This window comes from Triturus cristatus, chromosome 2_2, assembly GCF_964204655.1.
Source record: "Triturus cristatus chromosome 2_2, aTriCri1.1, whole genome shotgun sequence".
In the NCBI taxonomy this organism is placed as follows: domain Eukaryota; kingdom Metazoa; phylum Chordata; class Amphibia; order Caudata; family Salamandridae; genus Triturus; species Triturus cristatus.
The window spans coordinates 1009814529-1009838775 of NC_140582.1; the positions used below are offsets into that span (position 1 = coordinate 1009814529).

At 49.8% G+C, this 24247-nt stretch overlaps 1 protein-coding gene and 1 non-coding gene across 3 annotated transcripts in view; both read left to right on the forward strand.

Moving 5' to 3' along the window:
- WFS1 (wolframin ER transmembrane glycoprotein) overlaps positions 1–24247 on the forward strand; it is a 397666-nt gene that overhangs the window by 180934 nt on the left and 192485 nt on the right. For both annotated transcript variants that reach the window (XM_085642442.1, XM_085642443.1), the window contains one exon: positions 13990–14134. In XM_085642442.1, the coding sequence (XP_085498568.1) occupies positions 13990–14134 (145 nt within the window). The remainder of the gene's footprint in view (positions 1–13989; positions 14135–24247) is intronic.
- Positions 1797–1950, forward strand: LOC146863073 (5.8S ribosomal RNA). Its single transcript, XR_014978670.1, has one exon. It is a non-coding gene; the product is annotated as a 5.8S ribosomal RNA (ribosomal RNA).

Sequence of the window (24247 nt, forward strand, 5' to 3'; positions counted from 1 at the left end):
GTGGTAGGCCCTCCGAGACGGAACCTATGTTCACCCAGCACTACCCCCGTGGTGGGGGAAAACCGAATGGCAGTGCCTCCCTGGGATGGTACCACCCGCCCCCCTCGAAATGCCCTTCCACCGCCTGGGTCCTCCCGCGCCCAAGTCATGGCCTGACCGGGCTTCGGGCGACTGAGGAGCAGTCCCTCTCGCACGGCAGGGCGGCCTGGAAGACCGCTCAACCACTGTACACATAGATACCCTTGCCTCACGGAGTAGGTTGGTAAGCATAGGAGTTCCCCAGGGATCCATCTTAAGCCCTATGCTTTTTAATCTCTATGTAACACCTTTGGCCAGGGTAATCAGGTCCTATGGTTTTGAGGCCGTGTCTTATGCTGATGACACTCAGCTGTTGATCACGTTTGGTCCCGACCCTGCAGATACAATGACCCGGTTTAAAAACTGCATGATCCATAACAACTGGATGGGCAATAACAAATTACAGCTCAATGGCAGTAAAACGGAGATCATCTTGTTTGGCAGGACTGAAGAGTATTGGCCTAACAATTGGTGGCCACAGGAATTGGGCTTATGCCCATCCCCAATCCCGTAATTTTGGAATAACCATCGATAATAAACTATCCATGACTACCCACGTCAACCTTGTATTAGGCACTTGCTATGGCATCCTGCGGAATTTCGTAAAATTTTTAAATGGCTATCTATTGAAGCTAGGAAATCTCTGGTGCAGGGTCTAATTGTAAGCCGACTGGATTATGGGAATGCTTTGCTGGCTTCCCTTAACGAAGATCTTTTTTCCAAACTACAGATCCTGCAGAACACCGCTGACCGACTTATTCTGAATCTGCCATCTAGATCTCCTTCAGCCCCTAGTCTGAGGACCCTCCATTGGCTTCCTGTAAGAAAGAGAGGCCATTTTAAGATCCTATGCCTCACCCACAAGATCATATATGGCACTGGACCTTGTTATCTAGCGAAAAAGCTTAACCGATACCAGCCAGGAAGACTGTTAAGATCTAGTTCAAAATCTCTCCTAACCCCACTTCGAATCCGCACTGCACAAAGTGGGGGATGATCCTTTTCCTTTCTTGATCCCCGTCCCTGTAATAAGCTTCCGTCCCATTTCCACTCATTGTCCAAAACAAACATTTCCGGAAAGAATTAAAAACTTGGCTATTTGATCAGCAATAGTGAAGAATAGATATGACCTTCAGCCCAATGGAGTCCCGCAAGCGCCATGAGATCTTCCGGTGATTTGTGCACTTAACAAGTCTCTCTGATTTTGACTTTGACTTTGGAAGGGAAGGAACCAAGGGCCTGCGAGGGGACCCCGGTTCCTCTCGGTGGGAGGCGTGCAGGATGGGGAGCCCTTCTGGCACCTCCAACCTGGGCAATCGTGGGGAGAGCAACTCGCCAGCATGGCTCGGGCAACCTGGAGACGGATGGCTGACGTGCAGGTGGGGCGATCCTCCCTCGATGCCAGGTACCCGCTTCGACCTGGTCCTGTGCGGCTGGGCTGAGGGGTTTAAAGACCCATGCGGTCCCTCCTGGTTACTCTGGGAGGGACCGGCGACGGTGGGGCTGCCTGCTCCCGTCACTCCGAGAGCCCTCATCTTGCCTGCGGGTGGGTGGGGGGGACTTCCGGGCCGAGCGCCTCGTAACACTTTTTTTTCTCCCAATGGGGCAGTCTGACTCCCAGAGGGGCAAGCCTTGAATGGGGCGCCCGGACAGGCGTCGCCTTCCTCCCACCTCTCCTGCGCCTGCAGTTGGGCGAACGTTTTCAAAAAGATGCCGGTGACTCTTGCCGGTGGATCGCTTGGCCCGCGCGTCGATGAAGAACGCAGCTAGCTGCGAGAATGAGTGTGAATTGCTGGACACATTGATCGTTGACACTTCAAACGCACCTTGCGGCCCTGGGTTCCTCCCGGGGCTACGCCTGTCTGAGGGTCGCTCGATCGTCAATTGCCCCCGGGCTTCCCGGGAGGTGGCTGGGGTCATCGCAGGATTAGCTCCGCTTCCCTTTGTCCCCCCACAAGGTCAGTCCACCGATGGCCCGTGGCAGGGTCCCTCACCGGTCCCTATCACGGAGGTATGCCGCCGGTGTGCCTAGCCTCTGGGCTGGAGACCGGTCTGCCTGGCCCCGTCCCCGGGCGCCTGACTGCGTGTGGCTGTCTGTGATGTCCCACCGGCTGTCTGTGCGCACGTGCCTCGGGCGCCCCCCTCCGCGGCTGGCTTCACAGGGAAGGCAAAGCCCTGCAGATCCGATCCGGAGAGAGAGGGCACGCGCTGCTATGAGCCCAGCTCCTGCTCTAGCAGGGGCCTGGCCTTCCCCTGTGGCTCCCCCGACGCTTTGGCGTTTTTTCGACTAAGACCTCAGATCAGACGTGGCGACCCGCTGAATTTAAGCACATTACTAAGCGGAGGAAGATAAACGAACCAGGAGTCCCCTAGTAACGGTGAGTGAAGAGCCCAGCACTGAATCCCCGCCCGGCGGCGGGCGCAGGAAATGTGGCTTACAGAAGACCGACTCCCCGGTGTTTCTCAGGGTGCCTAAGTTCTTCTGATCAAGGCTCACCCCGCGGACGGTGTTAGGCTGGTAGCGGCCCCCGGCAAGCCGGGATCGGGTCTTCTCGGAGTCGGCTTGCTTGGGAATGCAGCCCAAACCGGGTGGTAAACTCCATCTAAGGCTAAATACGGGTGCGAGACTGATAGCCAACAAGCACCGTAAGGGAAAGTGAAAAGAACTTGGAAGAGAGAGTTCAAGAGGGAGTGAAACCATCAAGAGGTAAACGGGTGGGGTCCATGCAGTCCGCCTGGAAGATATACCATGGCGGGAAGGTCGGTGGCCTGGGAGTTCCGGATCCCCTCCATCGGACCGGTGCCCGGGCGCTACCCGGCCCCCGCAGGGTGCATTTCCTCCGTGGTGTTGCGCCACACCCAGCTCCTGGTCGGCTGGGAAGTCTTCTGTGTGGCAGGTGGCCCTCCGCTCCGGCGGAGGGTGTTACAGCCCCCTGGTAGTAGCTTTGCCATGTCCGCGGGGCCAAGGGAGATTCGACGGCCTCCGTGACCTCCTCCGGGCACCTGCGCCCGGCTGCCCCTCCGGGCGCGCCATGGTGGGGAAGGGGGGACGGGACGCGACTGTCGACTGAGGCAGACTGTGCTTAGTGTGCCCCGACCGCGTCGCGCCACTGGGCGGGGTGGCCCATGCCGGGCACCAGGGGTCTGCGGCGATGTCTGTTACCCACCGACCCGTCTTGAAACATGGACCACGGAGTCTAACACGTGCGTAAGTTGGAGGGCTGAGCGAAACCCTGTGGCGCAATGAAGGTGAGGGCTGGAGTGCGCCAGCTGAGGTGGGACCCCACCGTGCTTTCAGCGGCGGGCACACCACCGGCCCGTCTCGCCTGCTCTGTCGGGGAGGTGGAGCATGAACGTGTGTGATAGGACCTGAAAGATGGTGAACTATGCATGGGCAGGGCGAAGCCAGAGGAAACTCTGGTGGAGGTCCGTAGTGGTCCTGACGTGCAAATCTGTCATCCGACCTGGGTATAGGGGCGAAAGACTAATCGAACCATCTAGTAGCTGGTTCAATCAATCAATCAATCAATCAGAAACATTTGTAAAGCGCACTACTCACCCGTGAGGGTCTCAAGGTGCTGGGGGGGGGGGGGGTGGGGAGGACTGCTACTACTGCTCGAAGAGCCAGGTCTTGAGGAGTCTTCTGAAGGTCAGCAGGTCTTGGGTCTGCCGTAGGTGGATGGGGAGGGTGTTCCAGGTCTTGGCGGCGAGGTGGGAGAACGATCTGTCACCGGAGGTCGCTCTTCAGATGCGGGGGACTGTGGCGAGGTCGGCGGAGCGAAGCTGGCGGGTGTGGGTGTAGAAGCTGAGTCTGTTGAGGTACGCTGGTCCGGTGTTGTGGAGTGCCTTGTGTGCGTGGGTGAGGAGCTTGAGGGTTATCTTCTTGTTGATGGGGAGCCAGGGCAGGGCTCTCAGGTGGGGGGTGATGTGGCTGCGGTGAGGGATGACGAGGATCAGGCGTGCAGAGGCGTTCTGGATGCGTTGAAGTAGTTTCAGGAGTTTGGCCGTGACTCCTGCATAGAGGGCGTTACTGTAGTCCAGCCTGCTGCTGACGAGAGCCTGGGAGACTGATCATCTCGGTGGGGATCCACTTGTAGATCTTGCGGATCATGCAGAGGGTGTTGAAGCAGGAGGATGAGATGGTGTTGACTTGCTTAGTCATGGAGAGGGTGGAGTCGAGGATGAACCCTAGGTTGCGTGCGTTGTCGGTGGGTGTTGGAGCTGATCCCAGTGCGGTCAGGCACCAGGAGTCGTCCCAGGCCGAGGGGGTGGATCCGAGGATGAGAAGTCTTGTCCGAGTTTAGTTTCAGTCGGCTGTTCATCTTCGACTCGGCGACTGCTTTCATTCCTTCGTGGAGGTTGGTTTTGGCGGTGTGGGGGGTCCTTGGTGAGGGAAAGGTTCAGCTGGGTGTCGTCGGCGTAGGAGATGATTTTGAGGTCGTGCAGTCGGGCGACGTGGGCGAGCGGTGCCATGTAGATGTAGATGTTGATCAGTGTTGGGCTGAGGGAAGAGCCCTGGGGTACGCCGCAGAAGATCTCTGTGGCTTCGGAGCAGAAAGGGGGGAGACGGACGCTCTGGGTTCTGCCGGAGAGGAAGGAGGTGGTCCAGTCAAGGGCCTTCTCTTGGATCCCAGCGTCGTGGAGGCCGGTTAGTTTTACCCTACTGATGATGTGTTGTTGCAATAGTAATCCTGCTCAGTACGAGAGGAACCGCAGGTTCAGACACTTGTATGTGCTTGGCTAAGGAGCCAATGGGGAAAAGCTACTATCTGTGGGATTATGACTGAATGCCTCTAAGTCCGAATCCCCCCTAAACCGTAACGATACCGCAGTGCCATGGAGCCTCTGTTGGCCTGGGATAGCCGGCCTCTCTCTCTCTCTCTCTCTCTCTCTCTCTCTCTCTCTCTCTCTCTCTCTCTCTCTCTCTCTCTCTCTCTCTCTCTCTCTCTCTCTCTCTCTCTCTCGAGAGAGAGAGAGAGAGAGAGAGAGAGAGAGAGACCGTTGCGTAGTACCGCTCGATTGGGGACCGGAGCAAGGACTGAAGGGGGCCGCATACATTGCCCTTAGTGCACCGCATGTTCATGGGGCACCCGGTGCTATATCCTTTGAAGACGACCTGATTCTGGGTCAGGGTTTCGTAAGTAGCAGAGCCGCTTACCTCGCTGCGATCTATTGAAAGTCATCCTCTGAGCCAAGCTTTTGTCTCTCCGTTAGTGAGCGCTCGCGGACGCCGTCCTCCACCACACTCAGGGGTGGGTCCCTCTGCCGCCGGGTCGGCGGGAGGGACGTGGAGGGGGCGATGCGGGCCTGCGGGAGGCCGCCTCTGCCACATGCCCTCTGGCACGGGGGCCTCCCCCTCCCGTCCCCACCGGGGTGCAGGGATGGGGGCCACCATCCCTTGCGGGTCAGCAGGGTGATCAGATGGCCTGGGCTGCCAGGGCCCCTTCCCCGCCCTTCCCACTGCTCCCAAGCAAGTCGAGCAGGGAAGTGAGCAGCCCCGGGGAAGGAGCCTCCCGAGCTGCGGCCTTGGAGCGCCTCGCCATCCTTGCTGTCATCGGACTGGATCCGTCTGTCTCTGGGCGATGTGTCGTCCCAGGCCATCTGGTCACCTTGCTGGGCGACCAGATGGCCCTGCGGGCTGGGCGACCAGATGGCCCTGCGGGCTGGGCGACCAGATGGCCCTGCCGGGCCTGGGCGACCAGATGGCCCTGCCGGGCCTGGGCGACCAGATGGCCCTGCCGGGCCTGGGCGACCAGATGGCCCTGCCGGGCCTGGGCGACCAGATGGCCCTGCCGGGCCTGGGCGACCAGATGGCCCTGCCGGGCCTGGGCGACCAGATGGCCCTGCCGGGCCTGGGCGACCAGATGGCCCTGCCGGGCCTGGGCAACCAGATGGCCCTGCCGGGCCTGGGCAACCAGATGGCCCTTTCGGGCCGGGCGACCGGATGGCCCTGCGGGCTGGGTGACCGGATGGCCGGCCTGCTGGCTGGCCAGGCTGATTCCAACTTCTGTCCTTCCCCAGGGTTTTGTACGCCCCCACTAGATGGGGGCTTAATAGTCGAGGAAAATGTCTCCCCGGGTAGGCCGGCGGGGAGAGGACGTGGCCTGTGCTTAACCCTCCTTGGTACCAGCCCCCCGGACTCTGGGAAGGTGGAAGGCACACCTGCCCGAGTCAGCACCCGGACGCCCAGGGGTCTGGGTGTGGGAAGTGACAGTCAGTAGCCAAGGCAGGGAGCCTGCAGAGCGGGGAAGACTCCCTAGCTCCCCGCTGTCTCCGGGGCGAGGATCGGCAGGAGGCCAGCCCTGCATGAAAGGAGGGCTGAGCCGGAGACCCTGAAGAGCTTGGAGAAGCCCTGAGCAGGCGACGCCTGGGCCCAGTCTTGGATGGCAGCGACCTGCGGATGTTCCGTACCGCCCAGGGGTCCACTGGGGCCTAGGGAGGGGGGTCCACCGGGGCCCGGGGAGGATCTCCCCGGCCTGGCTTGGGAAGCTGGGACGGTGTCCAGGGCTTGAGCTCCGTCCGGTGGGCCCCGGGCTGTGGGAGCCCCCAGTCCTGCAAGCCAGCCGAGGGTCTGGGCACTGGGGACGGAGGTCCACTGGGTCCTGGTGAGGCTCTTACCAGCCTGGCTAGGGTTCGGAAGCTGGGACCGGGCCCGGGGCTTGAGGTCTGTCCGGTGGGCCCCAGGGTGTGGGAGCCCCCCTGTCCTGCAAGCCAGCCGAGACCCGGGGAGGCTCTCCCCGGCCTGGCTAGGGTTCAGAAGCTGGGCCCGGGGCTTGAGCTCCATCCGGTGGGCCCCGGGGTGCAGGAGCACCCTGTCCTGCAAGCCAGCCAAGGGTCTGGGCGCTGGGGACGAGGGTCCACCGGGGCCCGGGGAGGCTCTTCCCCAGCCTGGCTAGGGTTTGGAAGCTGGGACCGTGCCCGGGGCTTGAGCTCCGTATGGAGGGCCCCAGGGTGCAGGAGCCCCCTGTCCTGCAAGCCAGCCGAGGGTCTGGGCACTGGGGACGGGGGTCCATCAGGGCCCAGGGAGGCTCTCCCGGGCCTGGCTAGGGTTCGGCTGCTGGGACCGGACCTGGGGCTTGTGCTCCGTCTGCTGAGCCGCTGGCGGAGCGGAGTTCTCTGCCCACCCCTACTCATAAAGCATAAGGCAAGCACATGTACCGTGAGCCCAGTTCACTCTTCGCAGAGGGAACAGAAAAACAGGGAGCTGATGGAGCACGAGTCTTTGATGGTAAACAGAGGGTGATGCAAGGGTGTAAACGAGTCATCAGACAGCACACTGTGCTGAGTTTGTTGTTGTAATCACAACTGTGGTAATGTGCGTCAAAGCAAATACAGGACGGCAGGGCAGGAGAGCCGCGGGATGACAGAAATAGGATATGTACCGTGCCAACATTTTTACACGACACTCTCAGAAAACCCATTGGAAGTCACTGCCCTGCGTGGTCCAGCCTGCAACTAAACGACAAAGACTTCTTAAAACGTGACTGTAATCAAAATGTGTGCTACAAAAAACAAGTCAGCTTTGTTATGCCGTTAATGATGTCATCGCGCTTGCGGCCGCCATCTTATGTTGGGGCAATAGTCATTAAAAATCATAACGGTAGCAATTTTCTCTGCACATCTGCCGAGCATAACCGGAAATCATTATAAACAGGGCATGATTCTCTTTGCGGGGCGGATGGGTGAGTGGAAACAGGCGCTCTCGGAAAACAGCCTCCAACATTTGAACTCGGCCTTTGAATGTACAGCGAATACAGTGGCGTAGCTGGGGAGGTTGGGAGGTGGGCGGAGCAGGTGGTCTGCCCCAGGTAGCACTTTTTGGGCAGTGGCGGCACTTCATGTGATGTGATTGGCACCACCCCCTGAAAAGCGCGGTGTCTGTGGTAGGGCAGGAGGAGTGGGGCTCAAACAGGGGTCATTGCTGAGGAGAGTGGCACACAAATGATTTGGAATGTGACGAGAAGGTGGTGGACGTGCAGGCAGTGCAAGAGAGGGAACCAGTGAGCAGGCGGCCACCTCTGTGCAAGTAAACAAGTATCACCGCCCTACTGCTGGTCGCCTCCTTTTTTCACAGGGGAGCCGCCAGGTTCCTATGCACTTAGCAGCAGTCCGTGAACCAGTACTCCAGTTAGTGCCACTGTAGTATTTTTGGTGTGTATGAGGGGCATCAAACTCAGGGACCGTTCTGGGCAGCAAAAGCTCTATCTACGCCACTGAGCGACTGTAAGAAGAAGAGAACATGATTTACAGCCCTGTTTACAGAAACGGACCTGTAGCGACTGAAGACATTGAGCGCTCTTGTCAAATGCTTTTAGAGAGAGGGAAAAGTAGTCCCTAAACAGATGCTACAGTGGGACAGGTGGAAGGGTACAAGCACTGGTGCACTGGTCTGTGGGAGTAAACAGAGGGTGAAAAGGAGGGACAAAGAGGAAGGATTTACCACTAGCTAGCAAGGATGTTTTTAGAACACTGAAACAAACAAATGAAAAGCAAGTAATCCCTATAAGCCCACAAAAGAAGTATATAGTAAATTATATACAAGAGGGTTCGAAAAGAAAAAAAAAAATCTGAAATACATGTTTTTTGAAACATTATATTTTGGATTAATGGCCAATTGGCACGGGCACTGACGCGAGTAGCTGCGTTTAATGTAAAAAGAACAGATGATGGACGGAATGCTGAATCAATCAGACATTCACCTCCAGTCACAGATCTAGGTTAAATCCATTGGGTTTTTTTCACGCCACGCCATACCAGTTTAGACCCAGCAATATGCAAATCAGTCTTGACCCTGTTCCCCATGGGAAAAGTCCAGCCCAAACTGCCAGGCCAGGTCCTCCCTGGAGCTGGAGCAGAAACAAGCATCCTAGGACTGGTTCCGGGGTTTCACCCCTCATCAGCCAGGATAGCTTGAATCTGGTGGCGTAGCGAGTATGGGACCCACATCTGGGTATACCCTTCCCGCTTAAGGCGACAATCAAGCATTCACCCCCAGATCTGGGTTAAATCCATTGTTTCTTTTTTGCACGCCACAGCATTCCAGTTCAGACCCAGCCATATGCAAATCAATCTTGAACCTGTTAACAAGCAACTGCATTAGTAATTCGCCACAACGACCTCTGTTCAGACCGTCCTGCCGCCACTCGTAGTTTGAATAAGAATATTTCTCCTTGGCTTGCACTAGCCCCGGCCGGTTGGAGTTTACTTGTTGGTGTTTGGTTGCGAGACCTCGGTTGCATTGGCTGCTGGAGCAGTCAGAGCTAGAGCTCGTTTATTGCCTTACGGCCCCTGCTGTATCGGATTGCACCAGATATTTATTTGAAGACTGGCTGTAGTGTAGTTTCGCTGAAGGCCGGCGCTGCTTTCTGAAGCGTGTCTTATAAAGCCAGTGTGACAGTTTCCTGACTTAGTCCACAGTGCAAGGCGTCCTCGGGAAGCGCGTGCATTGAACGCGTCTTTTCCCAGGAATCGGACAGCGGCTTCCATCCGACAGCTTTGCTGGCCTCCCCTCCCTTAATGTGCGCTCTTGCATTCCCTGGCGCACCTTTCCAGATGAGATGGGTCCAACGCATGGGCTGCACTTGAGCGCGCGGCGTCTGAGCAGCACCAGATCACATTTCTCAGGATGCTGACAGCACGGGGCTAGAAACTGCCTCACATCGTTCATCGCAATTAAGAACCAGCATTCGCAGTTTTTAAAGCTGAATTGCTTGGTTCAAGTGCGACGTTTTTTTAAATCGGGTAGGGAGAAGAAGGCAAGTGATCCCTGAATCATCTTTCTGTTTTTATGATACTTTTCTATTTTTTATTTTTCACATTTATGAAAACGGAAGCTCTCTATTCCAACATAGGGAGGCGGTGCTGGGTTATATTAAGCTGTGATACCCGATCAGCAGATGCCCCTCATAAAGAGGTGGCCTGTGCAGTGCTTAGCCGGACAAGACGACCCTCTGGGATCCATACCATGTTTTAGGGAGCAGGGGCTGTCCTCGATGAAAAGATTAAAAGCAGATCGGTTTCTAACCAGGCTCTTCTCTTTGGGAGTGAGTCTTGATGCCCTGCATCGAAAGTGACCAGCCAATGTATATTTAAAGCATGCGAACACCACAAATAGCACATACTGTACACTCTCCACCCTGAAGCATTGAATGTGTATGTATCATAAGACTTCTTCTGCTCAGCTTGCCTCCAGTGTACACTCTCCACCCTACAGCATTGAATGTGTATGTATCATAAGACTTCTTGTGCTCAGCTTGCCTCCAGTGTACACTCTCCACCCTACAGCATTGAATGTGTATGTATCATAAGACTTCTTCTGCTCAGCTTGCCTCCAGTGTACACTCTCCACCCTGAAGCATTGAATGTGTATGTATCATAAGACTTCTTGTGCTCAGCTTGCCTCCAGTGTACACTCTCCACCCTGAAGCATTGAATGTGTATGTATCATAAGACTTCTTGTGCTCAGCTTGCCTCCAGTGTACACTCTCCACCCTGAAGCATTGAATGTGTATGTATCATAAGACTTCTTGTGCTCAGCTTGCCTCCAGTGTACACTCTCCACCCTGAAGCATTGAATGTGTATGTATCATAAGACTTCTTCTGCTCAGCTTGCCTCCAGTGTACACTCTCCACCCTGAAGCATTGAATGTGTATGTATCATAAGACTTCTTCTGCTCAGCTTGCCTCCAGTGTACACTCTCCACCCTACAGCATTGAATGTGTATGTATCATAAGACTTCTTCTGCTCAGCTTGCCTCCAGTGTACACTCTCCACCCTACAGCATTGAATGTGTATGTATCATAAGACTTCTTCTGCTCAGCTTGCCTCCAGTGTACACTCTCCACCCTGAAGCATTGAATGTGTATGTATCATAAGACTTCTTGTGCTCAGCTTGCCTCCAGTGTACACTCTCCACCCTGAAGCATTGAATGTGTATGTATCATAAGACTTCTTGTGCTCAGCTTGCCTCCAGTGTACACTCTCCACCCTACAGCATTGAATGTGTATGTATCATAAGACTTCTTCTGCTCAGCTTGCCTCCAGTGTACACCCTCCACCCTACAGCATTGAATGTGTATGTATCATAAGACTTCTTCTGCTCAGCTTGCCTCCAGTGTACACTCTCCACCCTACAGCATTGAATGTGTATGTATCATAAGACTTCTTCTGCTCAGCTTGCCTCCAGTGTACACTCTCCACCCTACAGCATTGAATGTGTATGTATCATAAGACTTCTTCTGCTCAGCTTGCCTCCAGTGTACACTCTCCACCCTACAGCATTGAATGTGTATGTATCATAAGACTTTTTCTGCTCAGCTTGCCTCCAGTGTCTTGTTGCTGTACCGATTCTTGGCAAGGCTCCTCGTCCTACTCCTTCTAACCAGGGCAGTGGACAGGGTCCGCAGGTTATGATGAGGCACCTCCCATGCCCGGTGCTCAGGATGGGCTAACCAGGGTAGGGGTGGAGCATCACCAACAAACCAGCTCATAATTGCTTCCACTAAGCGGTGTGCTTGGACAGAGCTGGTAAAAACATACACTAAATGATAAGACACATGCACAAGTAGGCTCCCATAACTGACTACATAACCTGCAACCACGACCTTAACAAGCACTACTATTGCTGCTTGCATTGGGTTAAACCTCTCGCTTTCTATGGGAAAAATGAGTCCGAATCCTCTGACCCATGGATAAACGGGACGGAATTGACCAGTGCTTGGTGAGGGTGGAAGAAAAAGTTTCAATCTTTAGGGAGATGAGCTATGTGTCCAACTCCCTGTGACGATTTAAGTCATGTGGAAAGTGGGTGATTGCCCAGTCCCTTCTCTTCCTAGAGGCTCACTGAGAAGGGGAACTTTCTGTCTTTTTGACCCTATCTACTCCTCTTCTCTATCTAAACCTCTTTCTCTCTGCCACCTACTTTTACCTCGGAGGCTGTAGCTCTCTATCCAGTGTCATCTTAAGGATTTTTGAGTTCCTGGGCAAGACATATTTCAGCTGCTTATGTCGGAACCTGATTCTGAAAGTTGAACATATAAGCCAGTACTTTTGGCATCATGCTGGCTTGAATTAGGGAGAAATGTGTAATAAAACTCAAAGTAGTTCTGAACAGAGTCCCACAAAATGTCTTGCTCAAGGCCCCCAAAATCCTTAAGTTAACACTGCTAACTCCGACCTGATTTGCTCTCCATGTTTGCTCTTCAATACAGTTTGTCGAAGGTATGAACTATAAAACTAGCATTGGTCTTATTAGAGATGGGAAAGCCCACAAATTAACAGGGAGAGCCGAGCAAGTGTCTGGCTTGGATCTTAGACCACGAGCCGAGCCCTGAAAATGTTTGCTATGTAAATCATACAACAAACATCACGTAAAACATGATAAAGCCTCTTCAAAATCCGAAAAAGTGTATTTCTTTAACACGTGAAAGCGTTGACGTTTATACGTCACATTATGGTACTGCACTGAGAAGTACTTATTCATCGTTTTTAAACATGAACCATTAGTTAACTAGGAGGCAAGACAGTTGTAATGTGAACCCTGTTCATGACCCAGATTATTATAGAGCAACAGCATTGTCTATTTAATAAACCCTAGTAGGTTTTTGTGCAACTGGAATTTTGAACTGACATATTTGAAAGTGCTTTTTTACTCGATAATGAAGAAAAACGTTTTTGCAAAATAAAATATTTCCTAAGATCACACTATTTAGTCAGGGAAGCTGTGATTTACCCAGGTTATGTAGATTCACTTTGTGCAATCAGACTGAAAATGTGTATCTATTTGTCTTTTACTTATGCTAAGGCTTTGTTTTTACCCCTGCATTTTCCTGCAGTTTTTATTTAGCGCACCGGCTACATTACACATGGTCACATTCATTAGTTATAGAAATGGGGAGATTAAGTGATTTTTCCAGAATCACAAGATGCTGAGCCAACGACTAGACTCAAACCTGGTTCTCCACTTCCTAAGTAGTCAACTCAACGCCAAGACTCAAACCTGGTTCCCCAGTTCCAAAGTTGTCAACTCTGGGCGTCATGCCACATAATGGGTGTAGGGAGAGTAACAAGCAGAAGCTGTATGAAAACACTGCTTGTTATGCGCTCGAGGTTCCAATGGGACCTCAAACTGAGCCAGAGCCAGGCTTTAGGCTCCACCTGGCTCAAGCTTTCAGTGGTGCGCCCACCTCTGGGTCTCAGACTGAGACAACGCAACAAAACTAGAGAAGAAAGCCAGCACCTCAATCCGTTCACTGTTGTGGAAAGCAACAAAGTAAACATTTTTCAAGCATGAATCACTCCTCAGGAGTCCTAAGCATGCGAAAATACAAGGTTCCATAGAAAATACAGGGTTCCATAGAAAATACAGGGTTCCATGTTTGACTTTCTTAACGAGTGATGACACTTTCGTTCGCTCAAATGGAGGAATGCAGCAAACCTGAGATAGGCCAGCACTTTCCCATTTGCACATTGAACTGCATCAGACACACCATTCAGGGAATAGGTAGGGTCATACACCACCCCCATCCAATGTACATACTTCTTACAGTTTACACACAGATGACATCACAGCTCCCACATCTGAAATTCTGCATAAGCACACAACAACAATTATGTGGTTCTCAAGTGCTTTCTGTAGAACTCAGAAGGTTTTTATAGGATGTGCATTCAGGCCATTTTACAAACCTACTTCTGGAGAGTAAAAATTAAAAAAATACATTAAATGCACTCAACACACTGACCCTATTCTCCTAAACTATCTATTATTAATGCAGCAGCTTGTATGAAATGGCTACCTAAGTAGAGCAGGTTGTTATTGCTGCTGGTTTAGTGTGTGCATGTTGTGCCTCCTGTCAGTTCGTCTTCTCTTTGAGTGATATTTAAGAAACGTATGTTTAACTTTTCTGTTATAGGTTGCCAAATACTATTTAAAGCTGGCAGAAGAACAGGATGAGGAAGTCAATAACTGCATTGCTGTTGGATGGTTGATTCAGGCTGCAAAGCAAGGGAAGCGAGATGCTGTCAAACTTCTTCGAAGATGTTTAGCAGACAGACGAGGTACGGTTCAACATTTTGTTAAGTTAATTTTGGAAAATATATTTCTCTATTGCCTCTTGCGCAACTGCACACTGCATGTAGCTACAAGTATCTTTACATTTTGATCTTGAGAGAAGCCTGGCTAGATGCAACCCCACAAACAATTATGTGCCTTATTCTCCAATAGACTACTTTATCTTCCTCCTCAGTCGTGAAGTAAAAAGAAAAAGAGGTGAAGTTGGCATGATACACAGAAACTTATTTTCCAAGCGTGTTCTGACAAAATGATATTCCATTTTCCAGTGCCTCCTGGTTGAACTCATATTGAACCCTCTCAAACCAATAGAGTTAATGCCAAAGACCATCTTGAAGGTCATTAGTCGAGCAGTGCATTAAATATATTTCCACCCATTTGACATTAACAATATTTTTTGGGGTGATTTCAGTCTTTACTGGGGCAGCAAAAAGAAAAAAGCCTCCTCCAAAATCTCCAAACCCTGGTTCAACGACAACCTTAGTTCGGAACGTCGCAAACTAAGGGTAGCTGAAAGATCCTGGAGATCCTTACCCTCCACTAAACAGCGAATTCACCTTAGATCTGTCAGGAACTCTTACAGCAAAAAAATCAAGACAGCTAAGGCTGACTTCTCCAGTACCCAACTCAATCAAGCTAAAAACCGCCCCAAGAAACTGTTTGAAATTGTTAAACAACAATCGGTCAAGACACCCAACCGCTCTGACACTGGTGATGGTCTTCCTTCATGCGATGAATTGGCTACCTTCTTCATTGAGAAAACAAAAAGTATCAGCATCGACCTGGAATCAAAGAGGGCTCTTATCTCAACCTCCAGGAGGGCTGCTGCTGCGGCCCATTCCCTCCACAACTAGTACCAAGAACAACGCCTCTAGGAACTCCTTTACTCCCCTCAGCGAAAGAGAAATATATTCATCAATCTGCTGGCGATCAACCGATCTAATCACTTCAGCGACCAGCTTCTACCGCCCATCTTCAAAGATAAATAAATAAATATCAAGCATACCGTGATCCCCCTATGGACAAAGATTGTCAACGCCCTCTGTTGCAAGACACGATCCCCGACTGCCTAAAAGCAGCGCAGGTTTCCCCCATTCTAAAAACACGTAATGCAGACAGTTCTGATCTGAATAACTTCTGTCCTATCTCCAACATCCCCACGCTGGCTAAACTACTTGAAAAATGAATGCAGACACAACTTTTTGCACACATGGAGTATTTCCAACTTCTGGACCAACATCAATATGATTTTTAGGTCTCGGGCCTGCGTTGAACTGCGCAGCTGTGCTCGCGCTGGCGTGAGGCATTTTGTAGGTGAAAAACGGGGAATCTAAGCTGACTTAGGAATTACACACGCTCGTGCGTGTGCGTTTCCTTTTCAGCTACCCCATTGGCCTTAGTGTGCGTCTTTTAATGAAAGACTTACGCTATGGCCAAAGGCGGGCGCATTGCTCCGCCCACGGCCAATTGGTGTCTATTACGCGCTTGGTGCGCGTAATAGACACCAATAGGCCGTCACGTGGTTTCAATTATCGTGCCCAGACACGGGCGCGATAATTGAAATCACATACTTGGCTGTGGCGCGCACCATAACTCCTGCAGTGTATCAGTGGAACTGTAAAAAGCCTAAGTGTTTCTGAAACCCAAAGGCACCAACAATTAAAGCTTTAATAACCCGTTCACATGCTCCGCAAAAATAAAGCGCATTCTTTTTTTATAGGCTGCTGAAATTTGGAACCTGTGTCTTGTTTGACGTCAAGTGAGTGGCTCGTATTCTGTAGGTTAACTACAGTACACATATTTTCACATATACAGCAATATATTGTGGACCAGTTGCTAAAACAGCTTGCTCTAATGTGGCATCCGCAGCCATTTTCGTCATCTCACAGCACTGTAAATATGAGGTGTTCCCGTTTAGAGCATATTCTACTTGTCGACCTTGAAAGCGTAAAAGACTTGGTCCGCCTTGACAGAAATCTAACCCTGTGACCTAAAGATGACCCAAACATCTTAACAGCGAGCGTTTAACTCGCTGAGTTATGTTACCAGCTTGTGTTGTGGATGCTCACTTCGTGCTCAGGGTGCAGAATCTCACACTTTGCCTGGGACGCGCACTTAGGCTGTCGTAAAACGCATTTTACAACATGGCAAACTTCTAAGGATGGGTTTTACGCACTGTATTCCCGCAACATGATCCGTGTTTGTGTGCTAATTTGGATAATTGGAAACCAATGCGCTTAGTTGCTTTTGTTTCATGTTATTATAGGTAATGGCTTAACAGTTGTAGTCGTACAATCGGGCCTTTTGTGCGGCCCTCCGCTTATGTTCGTCGTCTGAGTGGTGATGTGCCAGACACAAGCCTTCTTTTAATTGAGTTTGCTCGTGTGGCAGTACAACTGTGAGGGCCGCATTAATTATAGCGTATATCTAGCGCCGTAGCGAAAAACGGGTGACATGACAGTAATTTGGAGCTTGCGTGTGCAACGTGAAATTTGTGCGGAAGTGGCGGACGCGCTCCGCCGCGGCTTCACGTGATGCAGTGATACATACGCGCGTGAAGATCTGCAGGGGCGTAGCTTGGTCAGTAATATTGGGAGGGTGTGAGCGTCAGATTTTCCAACAATCACGCTGGCATATTGGGGCAACATACATACATGACAAGCAGGACACGAGGGAGCTTAAGGGGCAGTGGAAAGGGAGTGCAGTGTGGATTGTCAGGGGTATGTAAAACCCAATATTTTGTAAAATAGCCAACATTTTTGAAGAACTTGAAGATAGAGATGAGAGAAAGAGTACATATGTGTATGTTGTCTGTGTGTGCGTGTAAAAATCCCAGGTGAAATCCCACAGACATCATGCCCAACTGAACGCACATCTACCCAGCTATTTACTAGAGAATACATTTAATGGTGGAGGTGAGGGTGCAACACCACAACCCCCCCAAAGCTATGCCCCCTGAAGATCTGTCCTGAAGACACTGACGGAATCAGACAGCAGCACAGTACTCACTTAGTAGACCATTGTTCGTCAACCACCTGCCTTTGTGCTGTCTGGGAACTTTGCCGCCGACGGGGTGTTTCCTTATCAGTCGGGGGTCTAACCTGAATTACTGCAGTTATGAGTTTAGGTCCTAGCGGTTCAGGTACTTTTATATATGTTTACGTGTTGCCAGTGTTCCTTATTTCCCCACCCACTCACCACTTCTCCATGCTGCTGACACCCCTCTCCCCACCCTCACCATCATCCGCGCTTATTTACCAGATAGGGTAGGTAGCTTTCCTGGGCCATCGTTTTCCATTCTTTACAACACCTATCTCCGTGACAAGGAGACAAATGCAAGTCCCTTCAGTGAGCTCTTCTGTACTCCGTCTGTAAATGTGCTGTACATTTGAACCATATTTTCCTTGTATGGCTGGCTCCTCTGTGGTGCTGCTTGCTCACTTTGTTTGGTTGACACTTTATAAGCCTTGGAGACCCCCCCTGTATTTCTTATCTCACTCCAGGCTGATCTCTCCTCCCCTTCCAAAGATAAACAATCTCGCCTCCAAGTGCACGTGAACCATCTCTTTTCTGTCACATTCATGATCTCAACAGTTTTCGTGCTCCATAATACTGCAGATATACTTCTCACATATTGCTTTTTCACTCTCTCTTGTCATCTTGCTCCCTCGCTTGCTCGCTATTTGTTTGTCCACTCTGAGCATTTATAGTGCAATAGCTGTCGCATTATTAAAGTTTGCGCTATTGGTTTTGCATTATTTACCAATGCCAATAGTTCAAACTTTATTAATGCGAGACCTATTGCATTGCAAATGCTTGTTGGAGAGGTCACATATTTTAAACAACAAGGGAACCCAAATGTAATAGACCAGGGACCTTGGGAGTTAATTAATCTAGACAGGTCACAGCATGGAATTTGCTTTCACTCACATTATGGATAACATTTTAAAAATGCTAGGCCAAAATTAATCATGCCTCCTGATTATCCTTGACCTTTCTTCGGCTTTTGACACTGTTAACCATGACTACCTCTTATCCATCTTAGAACACAGGATGGGCTTTTCAGGTTCGGTATTGCAATGGTCCACTTCCTTCCTCCACAACTGATCACAAAGAGTCAAGGTGAATCAATCCCTATCCCAGCCCTACTCAATTTCTGTGGGGGTTCCACAGGGGTCTGCCCTATCACCGATACTCTTCAATTTATTCCTGGAACCGTTGGCAAATGCTCTGAACTCCGCGAACATTCTATTCCATGTGTATGCGGATGACACTCAACTTTATTTGAAAATCACCTCCCCATAAGACTTAATCTCACTCAACTCGACCTGGATGAATACTCAAAACTGGCTAACTGATAACCACCTCATGCTCAACACCTCCAAAACTGAAGTCCTTCTCATTGCCCCACCTAATCACACCCCCAAGATCGACCACCCACTGAAATACCTTATGGCCTTCAACTGCACTCCCCACATCATAGAGTCTGCGAAATCCCTCGGAATCACACTATATAAGCACTTGAACCATATTAGCAATGTAAGTAAGGGTGCTAAACACCAGATGAGCATACTTAGAAACCTCAAACCATTCCTTCCACAGGAGGACTTCAAGATGGCGGTACAAGCTCTTGTACTGCCTAGGCTAGACTATGGTAGCTCTACGCTCTGTGGACTTCTCAAATATAACTTGGCCTCACTAAGAGCCGCCATTAATGCCTCAGCCAGACTGATTACGGGCACAAAAAGAAACAATCATATCTTCCCAGCCCTCAAATCCCTAAACTGGCTGCCATATGAAGCAAAAATACAGTTAAAGATAGCCTGCATGTCCCACAAAGCCCTACATCTCAAGACTCAAAAATTAGAACTATCTGGAGGTTGCAGACAGCCAAGAAGTGCAAGTTCATTGCTCATGAAACCACGGTTCTTCCACAAAATGAGAACGAGTCACAGAGGCTTCTCATATGCTGCCCCGAAGATTTGGAACTCTCTTCCACCGGATGTTTGGCGAACGTCTTCCACTGCTTCCTTCAAAAAGGAAGTAGAAAAAATACTAATGACTACGTTTTTGCCTTAAACAGCCCTGGCCCCACTTTCCATTTACTGCCCCTTGATTGACTACTAGATTGGTGTGTACCTGTGAATCCCAACATTCACCTGCTATGCTCATTTATATATCAAATGTTTCTTTTCCCTTTACTGTAACCGTCCTACCCTAATGGTGATCCACTCTGTTCTTGTTTGTGTTTTACATATTCAAGCAATGTTTGTCCTTTCCCACTTCTATACCCCACCTATCCTAATTGTAAAGCCCTCCGATATCCGTCAGGGTCAAGGTCGCGCTATATAAAACTTTACAAATAAACAAAATAAATATTTTGCTCTACCTCTCTCCCGGTATACAATGATGTATGTCTGTACTTTATTAGATGTTAGTGATCCAGCTCTTAAGGGAAAAACTTCCAGGTTGAGGATGCCATATCTGTTGACTAATATGATCGCTTTCATATGCATTTCTCCCTCTACATCATGAAATCCTGGATTATTAGCCAGGCCAAAACACTGTGGACCCGGATTTGAGATGCATCAATGTTTTTTTTCTTTTTTAAACTTGTTTTTATTTAATCCCTGCTTCCAATGTATCCAGAACAAGGACATACATGTGCTTTTTCAGAAACTATAGCATAATATACATCCAGCACTATTAACATCGTATCCTCTGGCTTTGCACGGACTCACTACTTGTGAGCCTAGTTACTCCTATTTGTAATAGCAGTACAATTTTGCATCAATCTTATACCTGAGCTCTTTTACCTTTTTACCGTGTAGTTGGGATACCAAGTTCATGACCACCAACTATAACAAGACTTTGATTGAGGTCCTTGCTGAAATGGCCTCACTTATTTAAAAACAAAAAGGGTGAAATGAGCAAATCTCTGAGGTCCAGCAAAACGAAGAATGAATTAAGTGTCATCTACATATCCATAGAAAGGAATTTGGAAGGAACTGATAGGAGCTGTCAAAGGAGCAACGTGGATGTTAAAAATTAGGGTTGATCGCGGAGCCCTGCGGGACACCACAGCCACTGGCCTTGAAAGCTCATGGAAAGAAGAGCATTCTGACTCTGAGATCTACTTATTAAGAAGGAGGTCAGTCAGGGGAGAGCCAAATCTTTGATGCCGAATGAGAAAGGCGGTCTAGCAGAATAGAATGGGATACAGTATCAAATGACGCGGAGTAGTCTAGGGGAATTAAAGGGGCCTTTCCTCTGATGAAAATGCAATAAATGTCACCAGCAGCAGAAAATAGTTTCAGTGCTAAAGCGTGGTAGGTGGTTGGGCTTGAGGGGGTAAGTGTTAAAAAGATAGGATGCAGCAAGCCTTGAGGAAATGTGAAAACTATTAACAATGTGGACAGTGGTTTTAGAGGCAAAAGGGGGCAAATAACTAACTCCGTATAGAGTGAGCGGAAAGATCAGCATTTGATAGGTTTGCAAAATAGGATCTACTAATGCTTTATTCTAGTTGAAAATGTTTGTAAGAAGTGCTATGACAGAAGCTTTAACACCCTTTCGTTGACCAACACCGAGATTGAGAGTAAGGAATTCTGTAGTGTTGCAGGTTCCAGTATCAAATACAGAAAGATTAATGAAGCCTCTATAAATGCCAACTGGGTCTGTGCCCACACACTGGAGGCACTCATGTCTAAGAATGAGATAGCCTCATGGTGGGATCACCGCAGTGACATTGGTACCTAAATGCTTGTGTAACCAGGTTTCTGTTTTGAACAGGATATCAAATTGCAAATCCACTGTGAGATAGTGGAGTTCAAGTGCATTGGGGACAAATGGGTTTCAATTTTGATGATACTAATGAGAAATGGCAGAAGAAAGAGTTAAAGAGGCAGTTAGGCATGGGTAGACAAGGTGGAGCTTACCTTAACAAAAGAAGTAATTATCTGGGCAGGGTTTGAAGTCAAACTAGTAAAATGGCTAGCCTTTGGCCCAAGTGAGGTATAGACGGGCTTGCATTAAGCACACGTGCTGCTAGGGTCCGGGTATAGCCCAGGAAGCAAGATGGCTGCTCAGAGCGATTATGGTGGATGGGGCCTGGCTCTCTGGTCACCTGACGTGAAGCGCAGTACTGGGAGACTGAACGGTCACCCCTAGCTGATGAGTACGAAGAAAAGCTAGAGCCCAGGCTCTAGAGCCAGAGGCCTCCAGGTTGCGAACATGGCTTCTGCAAAAGAAAAGATACAGCAAAAGAGCTGAAGACGTTTGGGGAGCGACAAGCACACCCGTGAACGGCTGGATCTGACCTCCAGTGTGTTGTAAAGAAATACGGGAGTCCACTGGTTCATGTAAGATACTTCTTTAATGGTAGCTTGGTTCCATCATAGGTGGTCAGGATAACAGGAGGAAGTTAGATAGTACAAGATTAGCCCCACCAGGAGCAAGCTCCATTCAGCTCAGCCTGAGTACACCAACTGCCAAACTCCTCTCCAGAGAGGCACCCAGGCATTCCATGATGTCATGCAACATTCCATCACCAACAGAGCTGTGCAGTAGAGAAAAGCTAACAAGTAATCTACAACACATCCTCTTCCCTTAGGGAACAAAAGAAGTAAAGTAAGATACCCCATAAACCTTAGGCAAAAAGGTGCAGCAATAAAGTACACCTAACCTTGGGAGTAATGCACGAGGTATCACAAAACAACTGGCATGAACAGACATATGTTAAAGATCACAAACAACATCACTACACGCCCCATCCCCCTCCCTTAGGGAAAACAATGCAAAGCACAGATGAAAAACACAATGCAACAGGAAAGACGAACACCCACCCAACCTCCCCAAAAGTGGGTACACCCAGGGAAAACACCCTGTAACCAGGTGGATGTAAATGCAGACCCTTGAAGAGAAACAACATCTCCAAAAACAACAACAAGGATTAGGCTAGAAGACATGCTGACTCGTAAGATCCACCAAGAGTAACAAAGAGATCTAAACACAAAACTGCACACTCAAAGTCCTCCAAACATGAAACCCTTGGCCACGAGTTCCATGGAGGTGGACTTTGACCGTAACCCAGTGTCAACTAGAAAAGAAGAGCCAATGATAGCGCCAGTCAAGCACGCCAAAAACACAGAGTACTAACCCTTGAAAAAAACAACCTCCCCTAAATAGGGTACACCATAGAGTACACAGACCCAAGGAAACTAGAAAACTACCCCCACAACCTCCCCAAATAATGAGTACACAATAAGTTAAACATTAAAACAAAACAGAGGCATTGCCTACCCCCACAACCTCCCCAAAGGAATGGGTACACTCCAAGAACAAAGACAACAACTTGAAGGCATTGACTACCTACAAACGCAACCAAAACCACATCCCCTAACAAGTTTACACCTGGAAGCGAACGCAGGGTACTAACCCAGAAGCACCGAAAACTAAATCAAATTAAAATTACCCCCACAACCTCCCCAAATAAATGGGTACACTCAAAAAAAACTCAGACTACCCAGAAACAGCACCACCACCCCTACGTATTGTGGGAAACACCACAGAGTGCTTGTCTAGCGAACTAGAACAGGACATTGACCAGCCAGCAGTGACAAAACACCACGGTACACGACAAGAACATACAACGAGAAAGACACACAACTTCACTTTAGTAGAAAACAGCATAATAAGGCTAAGCAAAACAACAGACTTGTTGAATGAATTGAAACATTAAGTTCCCCATGGCTCTCACAAGCCAATACAAGCAATGCTGTGAGAGAAGGCAAGAAGACATACTAAGCACCGGTGATCGGTCTATCACCCGAGAATTCCACACAAGACCTCCCACAGCTGCCAACCTTCAATGTAGAAAATCTGAGTCCCTCTAGTGCACATTCGCTGAATCCTGCCGTTACAAATAAGTGCTCCCACGTTCCAAGCTCCATGCTGAGTCACACGTTTGATCATAAAGTTCCATTACCTCATCGTGAATTACACAATGTCCTCCCCTTTCTGTGCCGCCCTGCCCGTTGACCACAAGCAAGTCAAAATGTAAAATCGAGCGGGTTGTCAACGGCAATTCCGAATAAAGTATTTCAAACCGCTCAAGCCAAAAAAACGTGGTTGGCAAAGAGGACTTCACAACTGAATACAACGAGACCCAGTATGTGCTGTTACCAAGCACAAGATGGCGGCACGCCGCATCACGTTGAGCCGATTGGCTCACAGCGCGCTACTGCAGACAGGCGTCACGAAGCAGTGAAAGAACGAAGACGTCACCATGAGCGATGAGGATCCGCGCGACGCTGGAGAACGGTGAGGAGCGCGAGCACCAACTTTGAAAATAAACAATGCGCTGCCGAAGCGATCCACTTTTTAAACAAAAAAATGAATCCTGGAAAATAAAGATCAGATTACCAAAAAGTGCGCAATGTCCCACAAGGTGCCACAACTCGCACAGCAAGGGCTCCTTAGTTGCTGAAAGCCTTACGACTGTCCCAAATAAAGCGCTGCCCCGAACTCCACACAGAAAGGGTGCTAGTCGTTGTTGTTGGCTCCAAAAAGTTCACAATACAAGTTCCAGACCAGACACTGGGACAGACTCACTGTTGACGCGCAGAGAGGCTTGAAGCAAGAGACTAGGAAGTCATGCAGGTGACAGCAGACAGATGGGTGACAGTAGACTAAACGCCCAGGCTGCAGGCTGTCCAGCATAGATGGGCAAGATTGAAAACAAATCGCTTTGAAGGTGATCACCAAAGTCCTTCTCTTCCCTAAAATACACCCCCGCTCTCAGCTGAAGAGGTACAACGTTAGTGGGAAGGGCAGAAAACACAGCAGGCTTGTTGAGAGAGACTGTTCACTGATGACAGCAGGTTCCAGAGTGAAGTGAATACAAACGCCCAGGCTGCAGGCTGTCCAGGTGGTACAGGACACTGGTGGGGCTGACCAGGGCGTTACTTTTGGGTTTCAATTGACGTGTTGAAAGTCCTTAAAGTCCTTAGTTCCTCTCCTTTAGGTTCCTTAGTTGCTAGAAGTCCTTACTCCTTAGAGCACACGTCAGTCCTCAAGATCGTCGCCAAAATGTTGTAAAG